Source organism: Electrona antarctica (assembly GCF_951216825.1).
Source record: "Electrona antarctica genome assembly, chromosome: 12".
Classification (NCBI taxonomy): Eukaryota; Metazoa; Chordata; class Actinopteri; order Myctophiformes; family Myctophidae; genus Electrona; species Electrona antarctica.
This window is the reverse complement of record NC_136793.1, coordinates 27,301,774-27,319,982: the sequence shown is the minus strand read 5'-3', so window position 1 is coordinate 27,319,982 and position 18,209 is coordinate 27,301,774. Positions and strand designations below refer to the sequence as shown.

General features: G+C 42.8%; 1 protein-coding gene across 1 annotated transcript; it reads left to right on the top strand.

The window, feature by feature from the left end:
• Positions 1 to 3,421: 3,421 nt before the first annotated feature.
• Positions 3,422 to 4,950, top strand: atoh1a (atonal bHLH transcription factor 1a; the record flags this gene model as incomplete). The annotated part of the gene is made up of 2 exons (XM_079516935.1): positions 3,422 to 3,665; positions 4,103 to 4,950. The coding sequence occupies 2 exons, from the start codon at positions 3,422 to 3,424 to the stop codon at positions 4,948 to 4,950; spliced, it is 1,092 nt and encodes a 363-aa protein (XP_079373061.1).
• Between the last annotated feature and the right edge of the window lie 13,259 nt (positions 4,951 to 18,209).

Sequence of the window (18,209 nt, the reverse complement as noted above, 5' to 3'; positions counted from 1 at the left end):
AACTGGATATTTATCTCATATTAGGCCCTTGAGATCTGTGTTCAAGCATGAGCTAAACTCTTGTATCTACAATCCTCAATATGACATGAAAGGCCTGGATGCTGCTGTTAACAGCTGGAGGTATGGCAGGACTCAGCAGTTCAGTGAAGCAGTGAAATGTAGTTGCCTTCTTGAACCACAGAGTGGCAGTATTTAACTTTTCGAAACATTGTGAGTAGAACGTGTCTGTCTGTCTGTCTGTCTGTCTGTCTGTCTGTCTGTCTGTCTGTCTGTCTGTCTGTCTGTCTGTCTGTCTGTCTGTCTGTCTGTCTGTCAAGACGTTTGTGGGAAATAAAATAAATGAAACGTATGAAATCTACAGCATTGATTTCAGCGTTTGACATTGGCACACCTGTTAAGAAAATTAACATCCAGAACTGTCTGCACATTTCCTCTAATCTCAAAAGCGTTCGCGCCGCGGCCCAACCATCTCTGACCTGCACACGGTACGGAAGCCAATGGTCAGCGTTCCGGCTTGGATCAATGGAACTAGGCTTGCCTTACGTTGCTATTTAGAAGCCTATCACAGTGAAATGGGCTAATTTGCCTAATATCACCGTAAGGGTATGAGCATGCATAAAGTGAATGGCAAATCGAGTGGCAAATGAGTGACAAAGTGGAGTGGCGAAGTGAGTTTAACGTCATTTAACATCGTTTAATAATACATCAGATAGGACTTTTCTGTTTGGATATAGGCTATGGGCTGTCAAGGCCAGAAAGTATTTTTTGACACTCATCCCGCATAACTTCAGGGTATGATGATGATGTCACGTGCATAGACCCTCTATATTGGTAATAGCCGGTTAGGGTTACCGTGATATTAATTAGCCCATTTCATATATAGGCTAAGCCTATTACCGGATATTACAAGTTATACAATTGCGTTTTGCCAATTATTTGCAGGCCGGGCGGGCGCCCGGGGCGGCCCACTTGCATTAGCCTACAAGTCCGCACGACATTGCTCTACTCCTACTTTAAGGCAGAAAATAGTAGGCTAAGCCCTACAGTAGCCCGTACGTTTTGGTCACAGAGTCGTGTGTGACACACAATGTGACATTGGCCGAAACGTTCATGGCTAAACTAAACTCTTTTAGGAGGAGTGCATGCGGACTTTTAACTGTCTGTCAGTCGCAACCCATTGTTCTGAACTGGCCCACTTGCATTAGCCTCGTCACGGCCCACCAGGGGGACCCGGCCCACCGGTTGAGAACCAGCACCACTATTAAATCAACTTTCCCTTCCTTCGCCCCGTCGTCCACTCGCTCCAGACTCGTGCGCGGCGTCGCGCCCTGCCTGTTTCCTGGGAGACTGGAATGGAGAGCAGCAGCACGCAGACTCCTCGCGCAGTGGACTGCATGGAAGCCCCCGCGGGGACACATTTTGTGCCCCTCTTCCAAAGAGTCCCCCAGGCGTGACAAATGGAACATAGAGTCTCTATTGTCGCTGCGACACTTTAATAATCGCGAGCTACAATATCCAACCTGTTGTTAGCTTCAGGAGCCCGGCCAGGCACTTTAGGTTGGGGACTTGTAGTTGTGGAGAGGAGGCGGACGCTAGGCGCCAGACCTCTAGCCGTCCCGATGATGAATACATGAATAAAAATAGAAAAGATTAATGTCAGTTTTATCTCTGAAATTGTGGGATTTCTTCCCCTGGCTGCCTTGGACTGGGGCCCAGCCCAGCCCCAATACGTTTTATGAGATTTAGATACAAGCTCTTTAAACTTTTTTTTCTTTCTTTCTTTCTTTCTTTCTTTCTTTCTTTCCTAGCCTCAGGGCTAAGACCTGTACGTCCCCCCAATATTCGATGCAGGGTGGAAATAATAATGGTGCATGGTTGCTTTAAAGTTTAAACCAACCACAAAATAAATTGGCCAAGCCAAAGTTGTATATATATATATCACACACACACACACACACACACATACATACATACATATATATAAACTTTGGCTTATGGTCTTAATTAATTGGTTTAATTAGTTGCAATTTCCGTGTGTGTGTGTGTGTGTGTGTGTGTGTGTGTGTGTGTGTGTGTGTGTGTGTGTGTGTGTGTGTGTGTGTGTGTGTGTGTGTGTGTGTGTGTGTGTGTGTGTGTGTGTGTGTGTGTGTGTGTGTGTGTGTGTGTGTGTGTGCGTGCGTGCGTGCGTGCGTGCGCGAGAGAGAGAGACTGTGCGTGCGTGCGCAATGTGTCTTCTCTGGCTCTGAACTTTCTCTTCCCTTGCAGCCGCGCGCCACATACAGCTCGTGTCAGTGTGCATGGAAACACTGCTGAGCGCGAGCCCCCTGCTCATATTTCCGTTCCCTGTGAAGGCCTTTTTACAGATAGGGCGTTCCGTGAGCCGGATCAAAAGGTTTTAGTCCCGCTACAAAAGAAAAATGGAAACTGGAGATGGTCTTAGCATTCACAGAATGGAAGAGAGCGCTGAATTGACAATGAGCGCGCGAGCCCCAGGAGCCGCAAAGTTCTTTGGTCAACTTTTTTTCCCCTGCAGCTCAAAGTTCTTTGGTCAAACTTTTTCGCGGCTCTCCAAATTCCTAGATTACAATAGAAGGTTATGTGCTCATAGTTGGCTCTGTTGATTTTCAGCAGAACTCAAAATCCAAGTGACGGATTTGTCACTTGGATTTGATATTAGCCAAATTAAAGCCTGTAGGTTAATATTTTGGATGTAGGCTATACTTGCTGGTGTAGCCTATCTCTTCTGTTTTGTTAAAAGCCTTATAGCCTATATTTTACATTGGGAATCATCGAATTATGATTTCGTGTAGTTCATATGCATTTCATCTATCGTGCACGTTTTAAACCGTGGCATTAATATAAACAGTGTCTGTCACAGACAGTGGTCATGTATAGTATACACACACACACACACACACACACACACACACACATGCTGCTTGACAGGCAGACAGACAGACGGGTATAGGTAGGCATCGGCATCCTTTTCTTGCTGTAAGCTCGCGCTGTCCTGCACGCTCCTCGCCTAAACTGTCACCATCCCCCACGTGCGCCCTGGGGGAGGTTCCCCTTACCTCCCTCCCGTTAAACACTCCTTAAACCGTGGCATTATTATAAACAGTCGGGTTCGGGGACCATAATCGCCACTCTCTCGGGTTTACCGAGACTTCTCATTGGACGTTAACACGCGACCAGCGCAAGGAGGGGGGCTCCCAGGCGCGTGCCGCTTTTTAAGCCGACGCCGCGCCTTGAGACACTAGAGTAGGAATCCCGCACGCGACAGTCATACCACGGAAGAACGCAGTGAAGACGTGTGTCAAACGAAGAAGTTTGGTATTATTATTATTTTTGCATCGGAGTTTCACCTCAGCCATTCCGCTGCTATAGCCTACCTGTTGTTGGGTCGTCTGCCTCTGAAGACATGGAAGTGCTGAGCGTGCACGAATGGAACAAGGATGAGTCGAGGCGACACGGCTCGGGCTTGCTGGAGAGGGGAGGAGAGGAGCCCGGCGTGTACCCACCCAGCCTGGCGCTCGTGGACAGCGGCAGTGACCCACGCGCCTGGCTGGCTCCGGTGCAGCCTCCTGGCACCTGCGCGGCACACGCCTCTTCCTCCCCTGACTACCAGCTTCTTTCACCCTGCCCCAGCACCGGCTCCTATAACGGTGAGAAAGGGCTTTTCCACTGCATCTGTTTCTTCTTTTACCACCTGACCTGACCACAGCAGCAGCAGCATCCCTATTCTGGGGGAACATTTGCCAAAATAAATACAATAAGAATAGCAGATCTACCAGCACATGTGTGTGTCACATTGGGAAGTGTTGTGAGCTTGTAGATCGGCTGTTTTAAGTACAGTTCTGTTCAGGTCCGTTTTACTATTGGCTATATAATTTGAAACAGGGACCAGCTAGGACTAAGTCAATGCACAATAAGATACACATTTAATGTGTTAATTTGATTAGCCTATAAATTATTACAATATGACCACAGCTAGCTGTTAATTGCAATGCAATAGCTTTGATTTAACTTTATTTATTTTTTCTGTTTTTTTTTCTTTACACTAGCCATTATTCTAAACATTTGCTTTGGTTTTGTTTTCCAGAAAGTGGCTCCACGGCGTCTTCGGGTCACCCCAGCCCACCCAGCTACAGAAAGGCTGCCAAGAGCCCTTCCCCTTCCTCCCTGAAGGTCAGAGAGCTGTGCCGCCTGAACGGTTCCATTCCCTCCAGCGGCGACGAGGCTCCTCTGGGCAGGCAGAGAGCTCCGTCCTCCAAGCCGCTCGGCGGCGTCCAGAAGCAGCGGCGCACAGCCGCGAACGCGCGGGAGAGGAGGCGGATGCACGGCCTCAACCACGCGTTCGACGAGCTGCGCAGCGTCATCCCGGCGTTCGACAACGACAAGAAACTCTCCAAGTACGAAACTCTGCAAATGGCGCAGATTTACATCAACGCCCTGGCGGACCTGCTAGAAGGGCCACCTCCGACTAAGAAAAACGCCACCAAGAACAACGCCACCAATAACGAAGACGACAACAACAACAGCAACAACAATAACAATAACAACAACAGCATCTCTAGCAACAACTCGCCAAAGTGTGACCTAATGCATTCTTCCACCACCACCGACTACGACGCAGAGAATGATACAAGCTGTCGGAGGGGAGCCACGGTCTCTGTCGCAGCCTTACCTGTTCAAATCAACGGGATTCCCTTTCGGTCCAACTCGTTCGACGAAGCCTTTTCCGCCATGATAGAAGAAGCGATGTGTTCCCCCGCGCCATCATCCTCTGGGGTTGAGTCGAAACACTCGCCACGAAGTGATGGAGAGTTTTCACCACACTCACAGTTCAGTGACTCGGACGAAATGCAGATGGAGGTGCACTCCAGCGAAGAAGATGACCTAGAACTCAAATTACGCAAACACCACCACCATAACACCATTTCATTCTAAAGTCAACCACAGACTCTTAATGCATATAACTTTTAACCTGCAACAAAAAGACTTCCAATACAAACCGTGTCAATCTCAATCATCAGTTGCTCTTAAGAAAATCCAATATGGGGAATAGGAATTTTGCCTAAACGAAAATGTAATTTGGGGGGGGGGTTTGAGAAATCTATTTTATCAACTTGATACTTAAACTAAAGACTATTTTTATGTCAGATAGGCCTAATTGGGTTCTGCCAATAGATATATCGTATGATCCCTTTTCTATGGGGACGTGGGTGAAAGACCCCTCTGCCATGTCGCATATAGCACTGCCATGGGCTTCTTCCACGTCACTCCGACCAAAATCTGTCTTCCACGAAAATCGCCTATATGTTATTGATGGTTGCTGATCTTTTATAATGTAAATATAATTTGTTTTGTAGCTATAATTCTTATTTCCTGCCGTGGTTCTTTCGTTCATTTTTTTGTACGTGACAGACCCTCTATGAATTTGTTTTACAACTTCTAAAGTTAACGATGTGCACTTTAAAACACACGAGCCAGAGGCTTGACAAACGAGATTTATTTCCAAAACATAAACAATACTATTTCGTTTTTGTTTGCTAGTGTAGTATGCCAATTTGATGCAAATAGCCTATTTAATGTAGCCATTGTTTTGCTTAACCTTTTGTACATTTGTTGATGCTTGCTGTTGAATGATTTACTTCAAATGAACTCGTGTGTCTTTTACTTTCACTGGATGAGATTAATTGACATGTATTTATTGCTGATCCTTTTTCATTTGCCTCTTTTTTACATTTGAATAGTTACATTTGAAGAAAAGCTAACATTTTGCCATTCATTGGTTCTTGTTAATTTGATTTTGTGAATAAATAAGAATGCAATTTTATATTTTCGTTGTCTGTGTCCATATTGAGTTTTCTTATTACATGTTTGATCACCCATTTACTGAATTCCTTATACAGTACGTGTGTCCATTTCATAGTTATTTTTAAATACAAATAAAGCCTAGTATTAGTAGGCCCAGACCCAAGTAGTAGTATTAAGATGATGATGATTATTCGTATTCTTCTTATTATTAGATCAGTGTGTATTAAAACAATTATTATATTTAACTATTATTATGGCTATTATAGTTCGTAATAGGCTATTAGTAGTAGGAGGAGGAGGGGAGGAGTAGTTAGTATGCACCTTAACGCTGCATGCATGCAAGCCTTTTTGGGTGTAAATGTAAAGATAAAACGATAAGAGCATGTTCCCCTAATTCCCAAAGGATTTGCACCTCAATAAAGTTCTAATGCTAATGTAGAGGCCTTTCAACTCTTAAAATAATAACGTAACAGACAACAGGCCTATTTAGTAAACCCCTCTCTCTCCCATGTGTTCTTAAGCGATGGAGATCGGTGTATGCCTAAAACTCATACGTCAACCCATACTTCAGCATTTGACATTTTTAAACACTTGAGATTCGTTCCAATGTAATTTATAGTAAAGTAACGGCGGCGTAAAACGTGTAGAACACGCGCTCGCTCTCCATATGCTGGTGGTGCACGCGCCCTCTGGCCTGTGATCGGATGATTGATCTGATACTCTTTTAGTCAGCTCTCTCTCTCTCAAAGTGTGGTTCCGGGACCCCCAGGGGCCCTTGAGAGAGTTTCCAGGGGTCCCAAGCAAAATTGGTTAAGATAAATTAGTTTAACCATGCAATCGGATATTTGAAAATAGGCAAGCTCATCATGATGCGTTAGGAGCTTGTAGATCCTCTATACAAATATAATAAATAAAATAAGTTGGACTATTTTTGAGGTATGGTTTACTTTAATGTTTGTTTTTAGTTCAAAGTTTGTTTTAAAAACGCCATTGACAATTTTGAAGAGAAATTAATGTTTGTTTTGTCCCTATAACACAAACATTAAATCCCATTAACAATAAAGATAATTTAATGTTTGTTTTGACACCGTTTGTTTTACATCATCATTACATCACATATAGCAACATGAGTATATAGACTTTAATATATTAACGCTCCTCACTTCACACGGGTATGATTTATTATACAGGCCAAATATAGCCAAATAAAGAAAATACAATAAAAAAGTTTGTGAACTATACTTCTCTATTAAATTCAAGCATTTTAATAAATTATAAAAGAGCTGCAAACTTTATAGTGCAGGCAGCCTATGCTATATCCTGCATGCATGGTCCCTAACACATATAAAGGACAACTTTTGTTTTTAAATGGTTCTCTTGGAAAAGTTATCCTTCATTGTGTTTCATTTGGTAATGGGGGAGTGTGCATTAATTTCAGGCCTTTGTTGGTAGGCTCGTGGTCCAAGGTGTTGGATGGCCGCATTGAAGCACGCGCTGTCAGCTGGTGAGCGCTCGCGGGTCCCCGCCGTGTCCCCGAGGACCTGGCTAGAGAGGAACACACACTTTCTCGAGTAAAAAGACCTGCATGACACACACACACACACACACACACACACACACACACACACACACACACACACACACACACACACACACACACAGCACACAGCACACAGCACACACACACACGCCGCGCCTGCCCTTCCCCGCCCTATCCACTATTTCTCTCTCTTTCTCTCTCTCTCTCTCTCTCTCTCTCTCTCTCTCTCTCTCTCTCTCTCTCTCTCTCTCTCTCTCTCTCTCTCCCTAAACGCACGCGCGCAAACGAGTGCGCATGCAGTTTACTTTGGCAATTCACATGCACCTGCTGCGTGACTCATTTAGTGTCATAGCAACATCTATTCTACACCCTTTTTCCAACAACCTATTTGTGATTCATCTGCAATGTTTATGCTATATGCGTAACAATATGTTGCTTAAAAAACAAACACAATAATCTAGGAATTATTTATGATCATACCTGTTGTCACTGTCTCCCACCCACTGGTTTTGACCAATCACAAACCATGCCCCCTCCTTTGCCTCTTGGCAGGAAAGGCATGGAATAATAGGGAATATAATGCTGTTGCTGTGTGGCGTTAATTATTTACAGGATTTTATGCAGGTTCCACGTTTATCCTGAATATGAACAGAGACCGTCTAGGGAGTTGGGGACTCAGATGACAGTGACAGCGATGGTTTGCGAGTTTGCGACGATCAAGTTTCGGTTGTTTTTCGTGGTCAAGTGAATTTTGAGCAGTGCGTTTCATATTGTAATTTGTAACTAGACTGAACTGAAAGAAAAGTTGTGGGTTTTTTGGGTAATAGCCAGGCAATTAGGTGCTTGTTAAAAAGGAGACCACCATTGTGGGGTGTATAAGTAGCCTATAATTCCACCCTCTTACAAATACCTAAATTAACCCATTTGCCCATGCACTTTCAGTTATTTATTGATAGCGGGAAGCCTTGATACAGTTTAGCCTATACAATCTGGGGTGTATTATTATTATTATTATTAATTGTTATTTATTTATTTATTTGTTTACAGTAAACACATAAGTGTGCTCATGTATAGGCCTATGCTATTTGTGCATCTTTGTATGCATTTCCTCCAGTATAATGATGGAGGAAATGCATACTCGAATGTCCTTTTAGCTTATTTTATAAGCTTTAATTTATGATCTAACATTAACAACTCCATGCATGGCAATTGCATTAAGGACAATGAAAACACACATAGAGTCCATTATCTTGCGTAATTAGTCTATATAGATATAGGGGGGCAGACAAAGCGCATCTTCAACAGGTGGGATGCTTGGTGGATTGAGGTTACACACCCGCACATTAATTATTCACCGATGGGCGTTATAAAAATGAACGGCATAGCGGCAGCCCGTGCTCCAGGCGAAACGGTAGCGCGTGGAAAGAGAACTTGAGAAACAACTGAAAAAGAGAGACAAAAAAAACGCCCGTCAACGTCCATAGGCTTACAACATAATTATATATAGGATCGCTTAACGTAAGTTGGCTCCTGTTTCAACTCAAATTCACTTTTTGCTCATGTTGTCAACCTGTCACACTTTGGTGGTCATATACTCCTGTATGACTCGCCCTTTATACCCTATGCATATATATGTCCCATCCCATTAACTGCTATAAGACGTCAGGGTTGTATTTGCATCAGGTTCATTAATTGGCTTATTGGCTCATTTTTTTCTTTCTTTCTTTCTTTCTTTCTTACATAGCTAATAACACAAAATTTTCTTTCTTATTAAGAAATAAAAAACTATAATAACTTTCTTTCTATACATACATTAACATACACTTCTTTGAATCAGTTTCCATTGTTCATTTTAGAAATAAAGTAACGTCAGAATCATCTTTATTGCCACATCACAGTTAAACATAACAGGAGGAATTTGCCACATGGTTCTGTGACATTAAGACAAGCTACAGGTGCCAACATCAAGTGACAGCCACACTGACACGTGTAGTACTACAGAGTAGTAGAGGCATCATTAGTGCAAAGCAGTACAATTAGACGTTTTAGAAAGCACATTAAATTAAATTGTTCTTAAATCAAGAATAAGAATATTAAAACACATGTATTAAAACCACTACCAACATTTATTCAAGTCAATGGGTATAATACAATAATCAATTCAGAAGTTGCATTCAAGATAATTTACACCACACATGTGCTAATATATTGTAATAATAAATATAGTCCGGATCTGTGCATTCCATGGGTTCCCTTTAATGAAGAGTGAGGCCCTTGCATTTTGTATGAGATATGTGGAGCTGAGCTGTGTCCAAAAAGCCACGAGTCCCTCTGGGGACCCAGAACAAAAGGCAGAACTGGGCCATAGTCTCCATCTGCTGTTCCAGAGAGAGAGAGAGAGAGAGAGAGAGAGAGAGAGGCACAGAGACAAGACAGACAGACGGAAAGACCAGCCACAGACAGACAGACAGAGGGAACGAGAGGGCGGCCAGTGAGGACATGATGGGTAGATAGGGAAGGAAGGAATTGGAGGAAGGTTTGAGATAGCAATAGGTTGAGAGGGAGAAGAGAGAACATTGTGTGGGGTCAAATTATAAATACACAGGTCAATTATTTCACTTTTTCAGTTTTAATTAACAATATAGCACTTTTACTGTGTCGAAAAACAAAGACATTAAACTTACTGGAACCATTTGAACAACCTATAAATGTGATTGACCTGGTGCACACATCAGGTGCTCTCACATTCATTTCAATGGGTCTTTAATTCAGTTAAGTGTTGAGTTGAACATAAGTCAGGCCTGTTCAGTTCAAAACTACAGTCCAATGGCCAATTATAATGCTTCCTCCCTATACCCTTAAATTATAGCCAGGCCCTCACCTCTCATTAGGTACCACAGCCCTGCATTAGCATGTGCTGTAGCGTAACCACTATTCCTCACAATTATACAGAACTATACATGCTGTGATGCAATGCGCACCTGTTGCATTGCGTGCTCCAGCTCCCATGGAAGTGAAGTGCTATTGTTAAATGTTAATGAAGTTTATTTGTGAGTGGTGTGTCCGTGGCTGCAAGTGCATGCATCCGTGCATGCGTGGCAGTGAGAGAGTGATTGAGAGTTGGAGTGAGAGAGAGAGTTGGAGGGAGGGAGGGAGGGAGGGAGAGAGAGAGAGAGAGACCCTATTGTGCTAAAAGCTTGTGTTTATTTGCTTGGGCAGCAGGGATACACACACACTGTACAGGCGTATGTGTGCGCACACGTCTAACACAGGTTCTTACATTATCCCGGAGAGCTTTGGCGAGGAGCAGCTTTGTATTCTCTTGTTAAAAGAGATTGCTATCTTGGCAGTGAGATGGAATAATAGAAAATAGTCAAATGATCTTGTGTATTTACATATATATAAATAAACTGTATATATACACAATATATTCTTTTCACTTCTTATTCTTTTTTCTTTCTTCCCCAATTTAGTTGTTATACCATCCCCACAAACATTTCTGTGTATTGTCACTGCTGTTGTTGTATCCTAATCCTACTGGCTCACCTGCCAGTGAGGAACCCCCAACGGGAGGACGTAGACTAGAGCCTTCGTCCTGCCCAACACTCCCTGCTGACAGGTGCCGCCCCAGCCTGTATAGGAATATGCATGTGTAGTGACAAATATCACCCTCCCCGCCCGGACAAAGCCGGATGCACCGCAGTGGATTCGAAACCCAAGACCCTGTGGTGGTGGGCAGCTCTACTTTGCCATATTGTGAGCTTGTGACACACCGTAAAACCCTTAGTGTCAGTTTAACTCCAAAGTCGACCCAGGATTTTAGTTTACGAGCAGTCAAGGACAGATGAGTAAAGATTATAGATTAATACATTACTCCAAAAATGGCTGTCCCTGCCTTAAATCAGTTTGAACACTGATGATATTTCAATTTATAATGGGAGTACATGGACAAAAAGGCAGAAAAACATTTGTCACATAAACTACATGATATGTAGATATATATAATTTTTCCATAGATCATTATTTTTGATAAGAACTCAAGATTTGTGTCCTATTCAATCTAATATTGGATGTGTCCTGAGGCCAATGGCTTCAAATTGATGTCTTCAAAAGAAGAGGTGTTGAAGTATTTTGACAAAATACTTCCTGTGGTCTGCTTAATGGTGAGCAGCCCAGTCCCTAAAGCACTCATGTGGATTTGTGCATACTCCTACTCATGCACAAACACATACACATACAATACACACACTGCATATACACACTGCCGTCCTTTTGGGATATGAAGAAGACCATTTATCTCTGTTGCTTTCCATGAAAGCCCTCTGTGGCTAAAGCAGGGTCTCCCAGGGCTTTGTTCTGGGCAGGGTTTAGCTCTTTGTGTCCGCCACCTTCAAAGCAAATGTACATGAACACGAACATGAGGCTTCTTGGGTAACCAGCCCATTGAAGAGGAGCACAATAGTGCTACCAATTATCCACCGTGCTCAATGCTCTTTTGGAATCAGTTACATGGCTTTGTGTGTGTGTGTGTGTGTGTGTGTGTGTGTGTGTGTGTGTGTGTGTGTGTGTGTGTGTGTGTGTGTGTGTGTGTGTGTGTGTGTGTGTGTGTGTGTGTGTGTGTGTGTGTGTGTGTGTGTGTGTGTGTGTGTGTGTGTGTGTGTGTGTGTGTGTGTGTGTGTGTGTGTGTGTGTGTGTGTGTGTGTGTGTATATTTTGGGGAGGTTTGTGCCCTTGCAAGTGCATTTGTGTGGTCAGAACAGAAGTAATATTGTGCTGATTCGTGCACATGCTCTTATAAGTTTGCTCGTGTGTGTGAAGTGCATTTTTACTCAGCAGGACTCTGGTTGGTTCAGACCAGACTCACTCAGTTTATGTGTGTGTAGCATGGGTGGGTGTACACCTCCTAGCATGTATAGTTATACTTCCCAATAGGAAACACCTCAACTGCAGGGCTATTTTACTCTCTTTGACACTATGGCTTCTGACAGGCTCAGGTTACCGAGAGCGTGCAGCCAGCCCTCCTTCTAAAGTTGGTGAAGGGGACCTGCACTTTGGACACATGACTGGCTTTGGACACATGAAAAGAAGAATTCCGCAGCTAAGGAAGTGATTTGGCCGCAGGTGCTATTCCATCTTTTTCTTTTTCACACCTCTGAACATGAAAAGTGTGTGTCAGTGTGGGAAAGTGGGTGGGTGTGGGGTCTGGAGTGTGCATTTGTGCCTCATAGCGCTTGTGAGCATTCATTTCTGTGTGTCCAACACAGACGCATCACACCCGCCCGCTCCCTTCACACCTAACCTCTGTTGGCAATCTTCCAAACGTACGTGTAGGCTACTGTACACACGTGCTCACATGTAAGGGGTAAGCCCCATACATCATTGGCTGTCACCTGGTTAAGTAGCGATTAATCAAAGTCAAGTGCATGTGCTTGTACAGATTGCTTTATAGCGGTTATAGTGGTTCGCAAAGTTTTTAGCTTGTGACCCAAAAGTGGAATTTGATGTCTCCCCCGGGACCCAAACTAGTGAAAATAGCAGATCTACAAGCTATTTTCAATAGGCTACTCCTTAAAGGTTTCTTTCTTTTTTTCTCATAATAGGCTATATGAAGATGTTTTGAGATTTTGAGATTTTTCATTAATCATTTGAAATAAAAACGTACTCGCAACCCACAAATGGGTCCCAATCCAGTGTTTGGGAAACATTATTATTATTATAGAAGCATAAGTACTCTATAGTAACACTTCCAAAAGTAGGAATTAAAAAATATCTACTGGATGTCTGGATTTGGGTTTAGCACTCCATTGAAAACCATTAATGATGCGCAATCTCTTTCCCTCATAAAACACTTATCAACACCAATATCAAATGTAAGGCTATTCTGCCCAATTGTCGTTTTTGAGCACATCCATCCATCCATCTTCAACCGCTTAGCCGTAGTCTAGTCGCGGGGGCAACAGCTCCACCAGAGTGCTCCAGACTTCCCTCTCCAGAGCAGGGCTGGACTGGGTCAAAAATGTATCCCAGCTGACATTTGGCCCAAAAACATATTAAAGCAATAGGGGCGGCCCATTCATTGGTGGCCAGTCCAGGCCTGCTCCAGAGCAACATTTTGAGCACAGAAAGCCATATTATTAGTATTGTCATATTGTACTTGTTTCTCTTATGTAATGCCAATCCATACCATTAGTTTAGAACCTCTGTCTGTATTTCTGCCTCTCTCACTAGAAATATGAATGCCATTGCCATTGATGGTTAATTGTCTCCACCAGGCCGAAGGCATGGGGAGAGAGTATGTTTTGCACTCCGTCCGTGTGTGTGTGTGTGTGTGTGTGTGTCCTTCCTTCCGTCCGTCCGTTATCAGCTAATCTCCGGCACAGTTGGCCCGATCCATGCCAAACTGTGCACACACACTCCCTGGATGCCAACGACGAACTTCTGCCCCAAATATTCCTAAACGGCCTGTTATAGCGCCACCATGAAAAAACACATTTCTGTAGATAACTCGTACACATTTTATCCATACATCACACAATTCGGTATACACTATCTCCATAGTCATGTGATCAACACAGATCTGCACAATTTCCCATCTTCCATCCTGATTGGCTAAGATTGGCTTCCAAAGCTCACATGATTGGTCCGTTTCGAACAAAATGCCACAAATCACAAACACAGTGTCCAATTTCCATGAAATTATACACGCACATTTCCACTAGGCCGAGGACGACATGCCACTATTTATTTCCCAAATCAACCTCACGGTGGCGCTATAACAGGCCAATTCCTGTTTTTACCTATAACTGCATCGACAACTTATGTATGCGCACTCACTAGAGGCCATGGAAAAACATTTTCCCTGCATCCCTCCACATCTGCCGGTTATAGCTCCACCATGAGGCCGATTTCTGCAAAACACATTGTTTATGTTAGTCGCACAGATTTCATCCAAATCTCGGTACACATGATCTCTGTAGTCATGTGATCAAGACGAGCCTGATTTTTCAGATTCTACACTGATTAGCTAAGATTGCCTTCCAAAGTTTTCAGGAGTAGCCCGTTTTGTACAAAATGCTGCACATGTCCTGCTCATCCAGAATTCTATCCTCAGAGATGCTATGAGTGATCTGGCTCTGCATTTCCTCAACAAAATGAAGAAAATTGTTGCAAGAAACAACAAAACAAAAAAAACATGTTTATATTACTCCTAAACATTTTGCCAAACATCACACACACTCCTATCCTCCTGGTGGAGACCTGTGCCCAGAAGGGCACTTTTTCTAGTTGTTTGTGTTTCACTGTATACTCTAATGTAGTCAAGAGAACCTGTCTATTCATAAGGACGATTACATTTCATATAATATCTGCTGAATTTATAAGCTGATAAAGTTGTAGAAACTTTGGGGGATGAATGCTCCTCTCCTCTCCTCCTCTCCTCTCCTCTCCTCTCCTCTCCTCTCCTCTCCTCTCCTCTCCTCTCCTCTCCTCTCCTCTCCTCTCCTCTCCTCTCCTCTCCTCTCCTCTCCTCTCCTCTCCTCTCCTCCCAATGCCCATTGTACAGTTGCCCCTGCGGATCCCCTTTCAGCTGGCTGCCCTACTCAGGTGAGGGATACAGTATATTGAAGGAGTTTTTGCTTGTATTTGATTCCGCTCCTTTTCATAGTGGCTGAAAGGCTGGCCCCCATGCTGCCCCCCTCCCTGTCCTGTCCAGTTCCCAGGGGACCCCCACTCTCGCCCAGGCTGGCCTGGGTGGAGCGGCCCTGGAGTGGGGCAAGTAGGGAACAGTCAAGGGTATCACTTACAGCCTCAATCCCGCCCTCACACGGCACACAGAGCACAGACAGCCAGTGCACCCCGTCACCTTGCTTATTTTATTTCCCTCGCAGATGCATATACACACGGGGACGTATGCAGTAATTACGTATGTTAATTTAATTCTTGAATGTGTAAAATTGTAAGTGTTCTGCTGGGCAACCATTTAGATATGCCCTCCTTTTTCAAAATGCCCATTTAGACACACTGATACAAAATCTGTAAAGTTCCGGAGAGAACGTTGGAAAGTGAACAAGAGAGTGGCACAAGTGCATGTGGATATGCACTCATACTTACAATAGCCATTCACTGACAGACACATGCAAGCACACGCACTCACACATGCATGCATTATACACAGACACAAAGAACACTGCATTATTATTACCTCGTTTAACCAGAGGAAACACAATTTAGAAAACCTGTATGAGAGAACATATATATTATTTTGTAGAAGAGGCAAACTAATATTGTTTATGTTGTTTGCTTTGATTGATTTAATGTGTATTGTATGATTTGATTTTGGTGTGTTCTAAATTAAAGTGTTAGTGTTGATTATCGTGTATTAATCTAATTATAGTAAACTAATACTATTATAATAAAAAGATAAAGATCAAGGGAAAAGACACCTTTTTACAGTACAGTAATGTTTCAAGTTTACACATGTAATTTAAACGGCATAAACAATATTAGTTTGCCTCTTCTACAAAAATAGAAGTTAGTGTCGCACGTGCCAAGCTGTCATTCTCTTGTATTATATATCGTACTTGTATTATTTATTTATTTCCCACCACGCAGACATCCATAGACATATATCTATATGGTATCCTCCACCTCGGAGGAAACTCTGATAAGGCCGGCAGTGTCGGTAGGCCAATCAGAGGCAGGCGGGGCGTTACCATGTCTATGCTCGAACGTAGAGTAGATATACACTGTGACATCACAGTCAGAAAATCACTTGTTTGAGCCAGAAAATCCCAGACCACAGAAAATCTACTGAATGTTAAAAGTTCAGCTTTGTTTTAGTGCAATTGAGCTCAGAAAACCTAAACAAAATAAGAAACTTTTTTTTAATGTCACAATCCCTTTAATGATTTCATATCTGCAAAAGTCTGTTAATATCATAGTTATCTTGAATAGTTATCTTGATATTAAAAAGAAAATGTACAATGTAATTTGATCTTTTTAATACGTATTTTTTAAGAGCATGTACTTTTTTTTCTACATTTTGTTTTATCCCACATTATGCATGCAAAAATGTTTGATGTGAAAACAGGATTTGGGCTCTTTATAGTATAGCCTATATCCTTTTAATGGTATTAGCTATATCTATTTCTAAGTGTGTCTTTGTGTTCGTTGGTAATGCCCACAAGGTATATTTAGAGTAAAAGATTCTTATTGGGACACAAGATCCCTCCTGGATAACATAGCTAATATGGCTTAACACTTCCTAGGGTTGTAATGGATTAGCAAGCCTCTCTCCAGGGAAACACAAACGGGTAAACAGTGTGTTCTTTAGCCTAAAGTTGTTGTTCAAAGTTCTGCCTTTGGAAGTTCTTCCTGTAAATATCAACCACTTGACAGAGCTTATTTCTTTGCTCTAAATAACATGACTGTAAATAAAATTACTTTCAGCCTTTGGAAGGTCTTCCTGCTAATATCAACCACTTGACAGAGCATCTACTTTTGCTCTTAATAACATGACTGTAAATACAATTACTTGAGTGTTTTTTGAGGGGTGCTAGAACCTCAGCTGTGTAGATTTCCGTCCTACACAAACATTAAATTCCCATTGACAATGAATGGAGCATTTTACGTCATAGTGTCTGAGCAAATCGGCTTAGTGTCTATTTTGGTCCTACACAAACATTAAATTCCCATTGACAATGAATGGAGCATTTTACGTCATTGTGTCTGAGCAAATTGGCATAGTGTCGTAGCTGTATCTTTAGCTTATAGGTCTGCTATTTTCACTAATATTGCCTCAATATTGACTCAATCAATGTCCTTTCTTAATATGTATATCACTGTATCTCTATATTCTCTGTATGGTAAATCTGACATGCAAGCACACGCATTCACACATGCATGCATTATACACAGACACAAAGACACAAAGAACACTGCATTATTGTCTCCACCAGGCCGAAGGCATGGGGAGAGAGTATGTTTTGCACTCCGTCCGTGTGTGTGTGTGTGTGTGTGTGTGTGTGTGTGTGTGTGTGTGTGTCCGTCCTTCCGTCCGTCTGTTACCAGCTAATCTCCGGCACCGTTAACCTGGTCGATGCCAAACGTTGCACACACACTCCCTGGATGCCAATGATGAACCTCTGCCCCACATTTTCCAGAACGGCCTGTTATAGCGCCACCATGAGGCAGCTTTTCACATGTTTTACCTAAAACTGCACCGATCTGCGTGAAACGTTGCATGCACACTCCCTAGAGGCCAAGGACAAACCTTTGACCTGCATTTTCCGCATCTGCCTTTTATAGCGCCACCAGGAGGCCGACTTTTGTAAAACACATTTTTTTATATTACTCCTCCAGATTCTGTCCAAAAATCTCACAAATCGTTACACAGTATCTCTATGGTCATGTGCTCAAGTCGGATCTGTCCGATATTTCATATTCCATCCTAATTGGCTATAATTGGCTTTCACAGTTTGCAAGATTGCCCCGTTTTGAACAAAAGACTCAAATCATGAACACAGCATGCAATTTACGTGAAATCTTTCACACATTTTCTTATTAGGCTTAGGAATATATCCCACCCTTTTCACATTGGCCTGTTATAGCGCCACCAACAGGTTCATTTTTGCAAAACACATTTTTGGAACAAAATGCCTCAAATCATCCAATTGCCATCAAAGGCGTATGAAGAAATGTCACCCTTTTCACATTGGCCTATTATAGCGCCACCAGGAGGCCACAACCTGACCTGCCCTGGTGGAGACCTGTGCCCCGAGGGGCACTTTTTCTAGTTATTACCTCATTTAACCAGAGGAAACACAATTTAGAAAACCTGTATGAGAGATCAT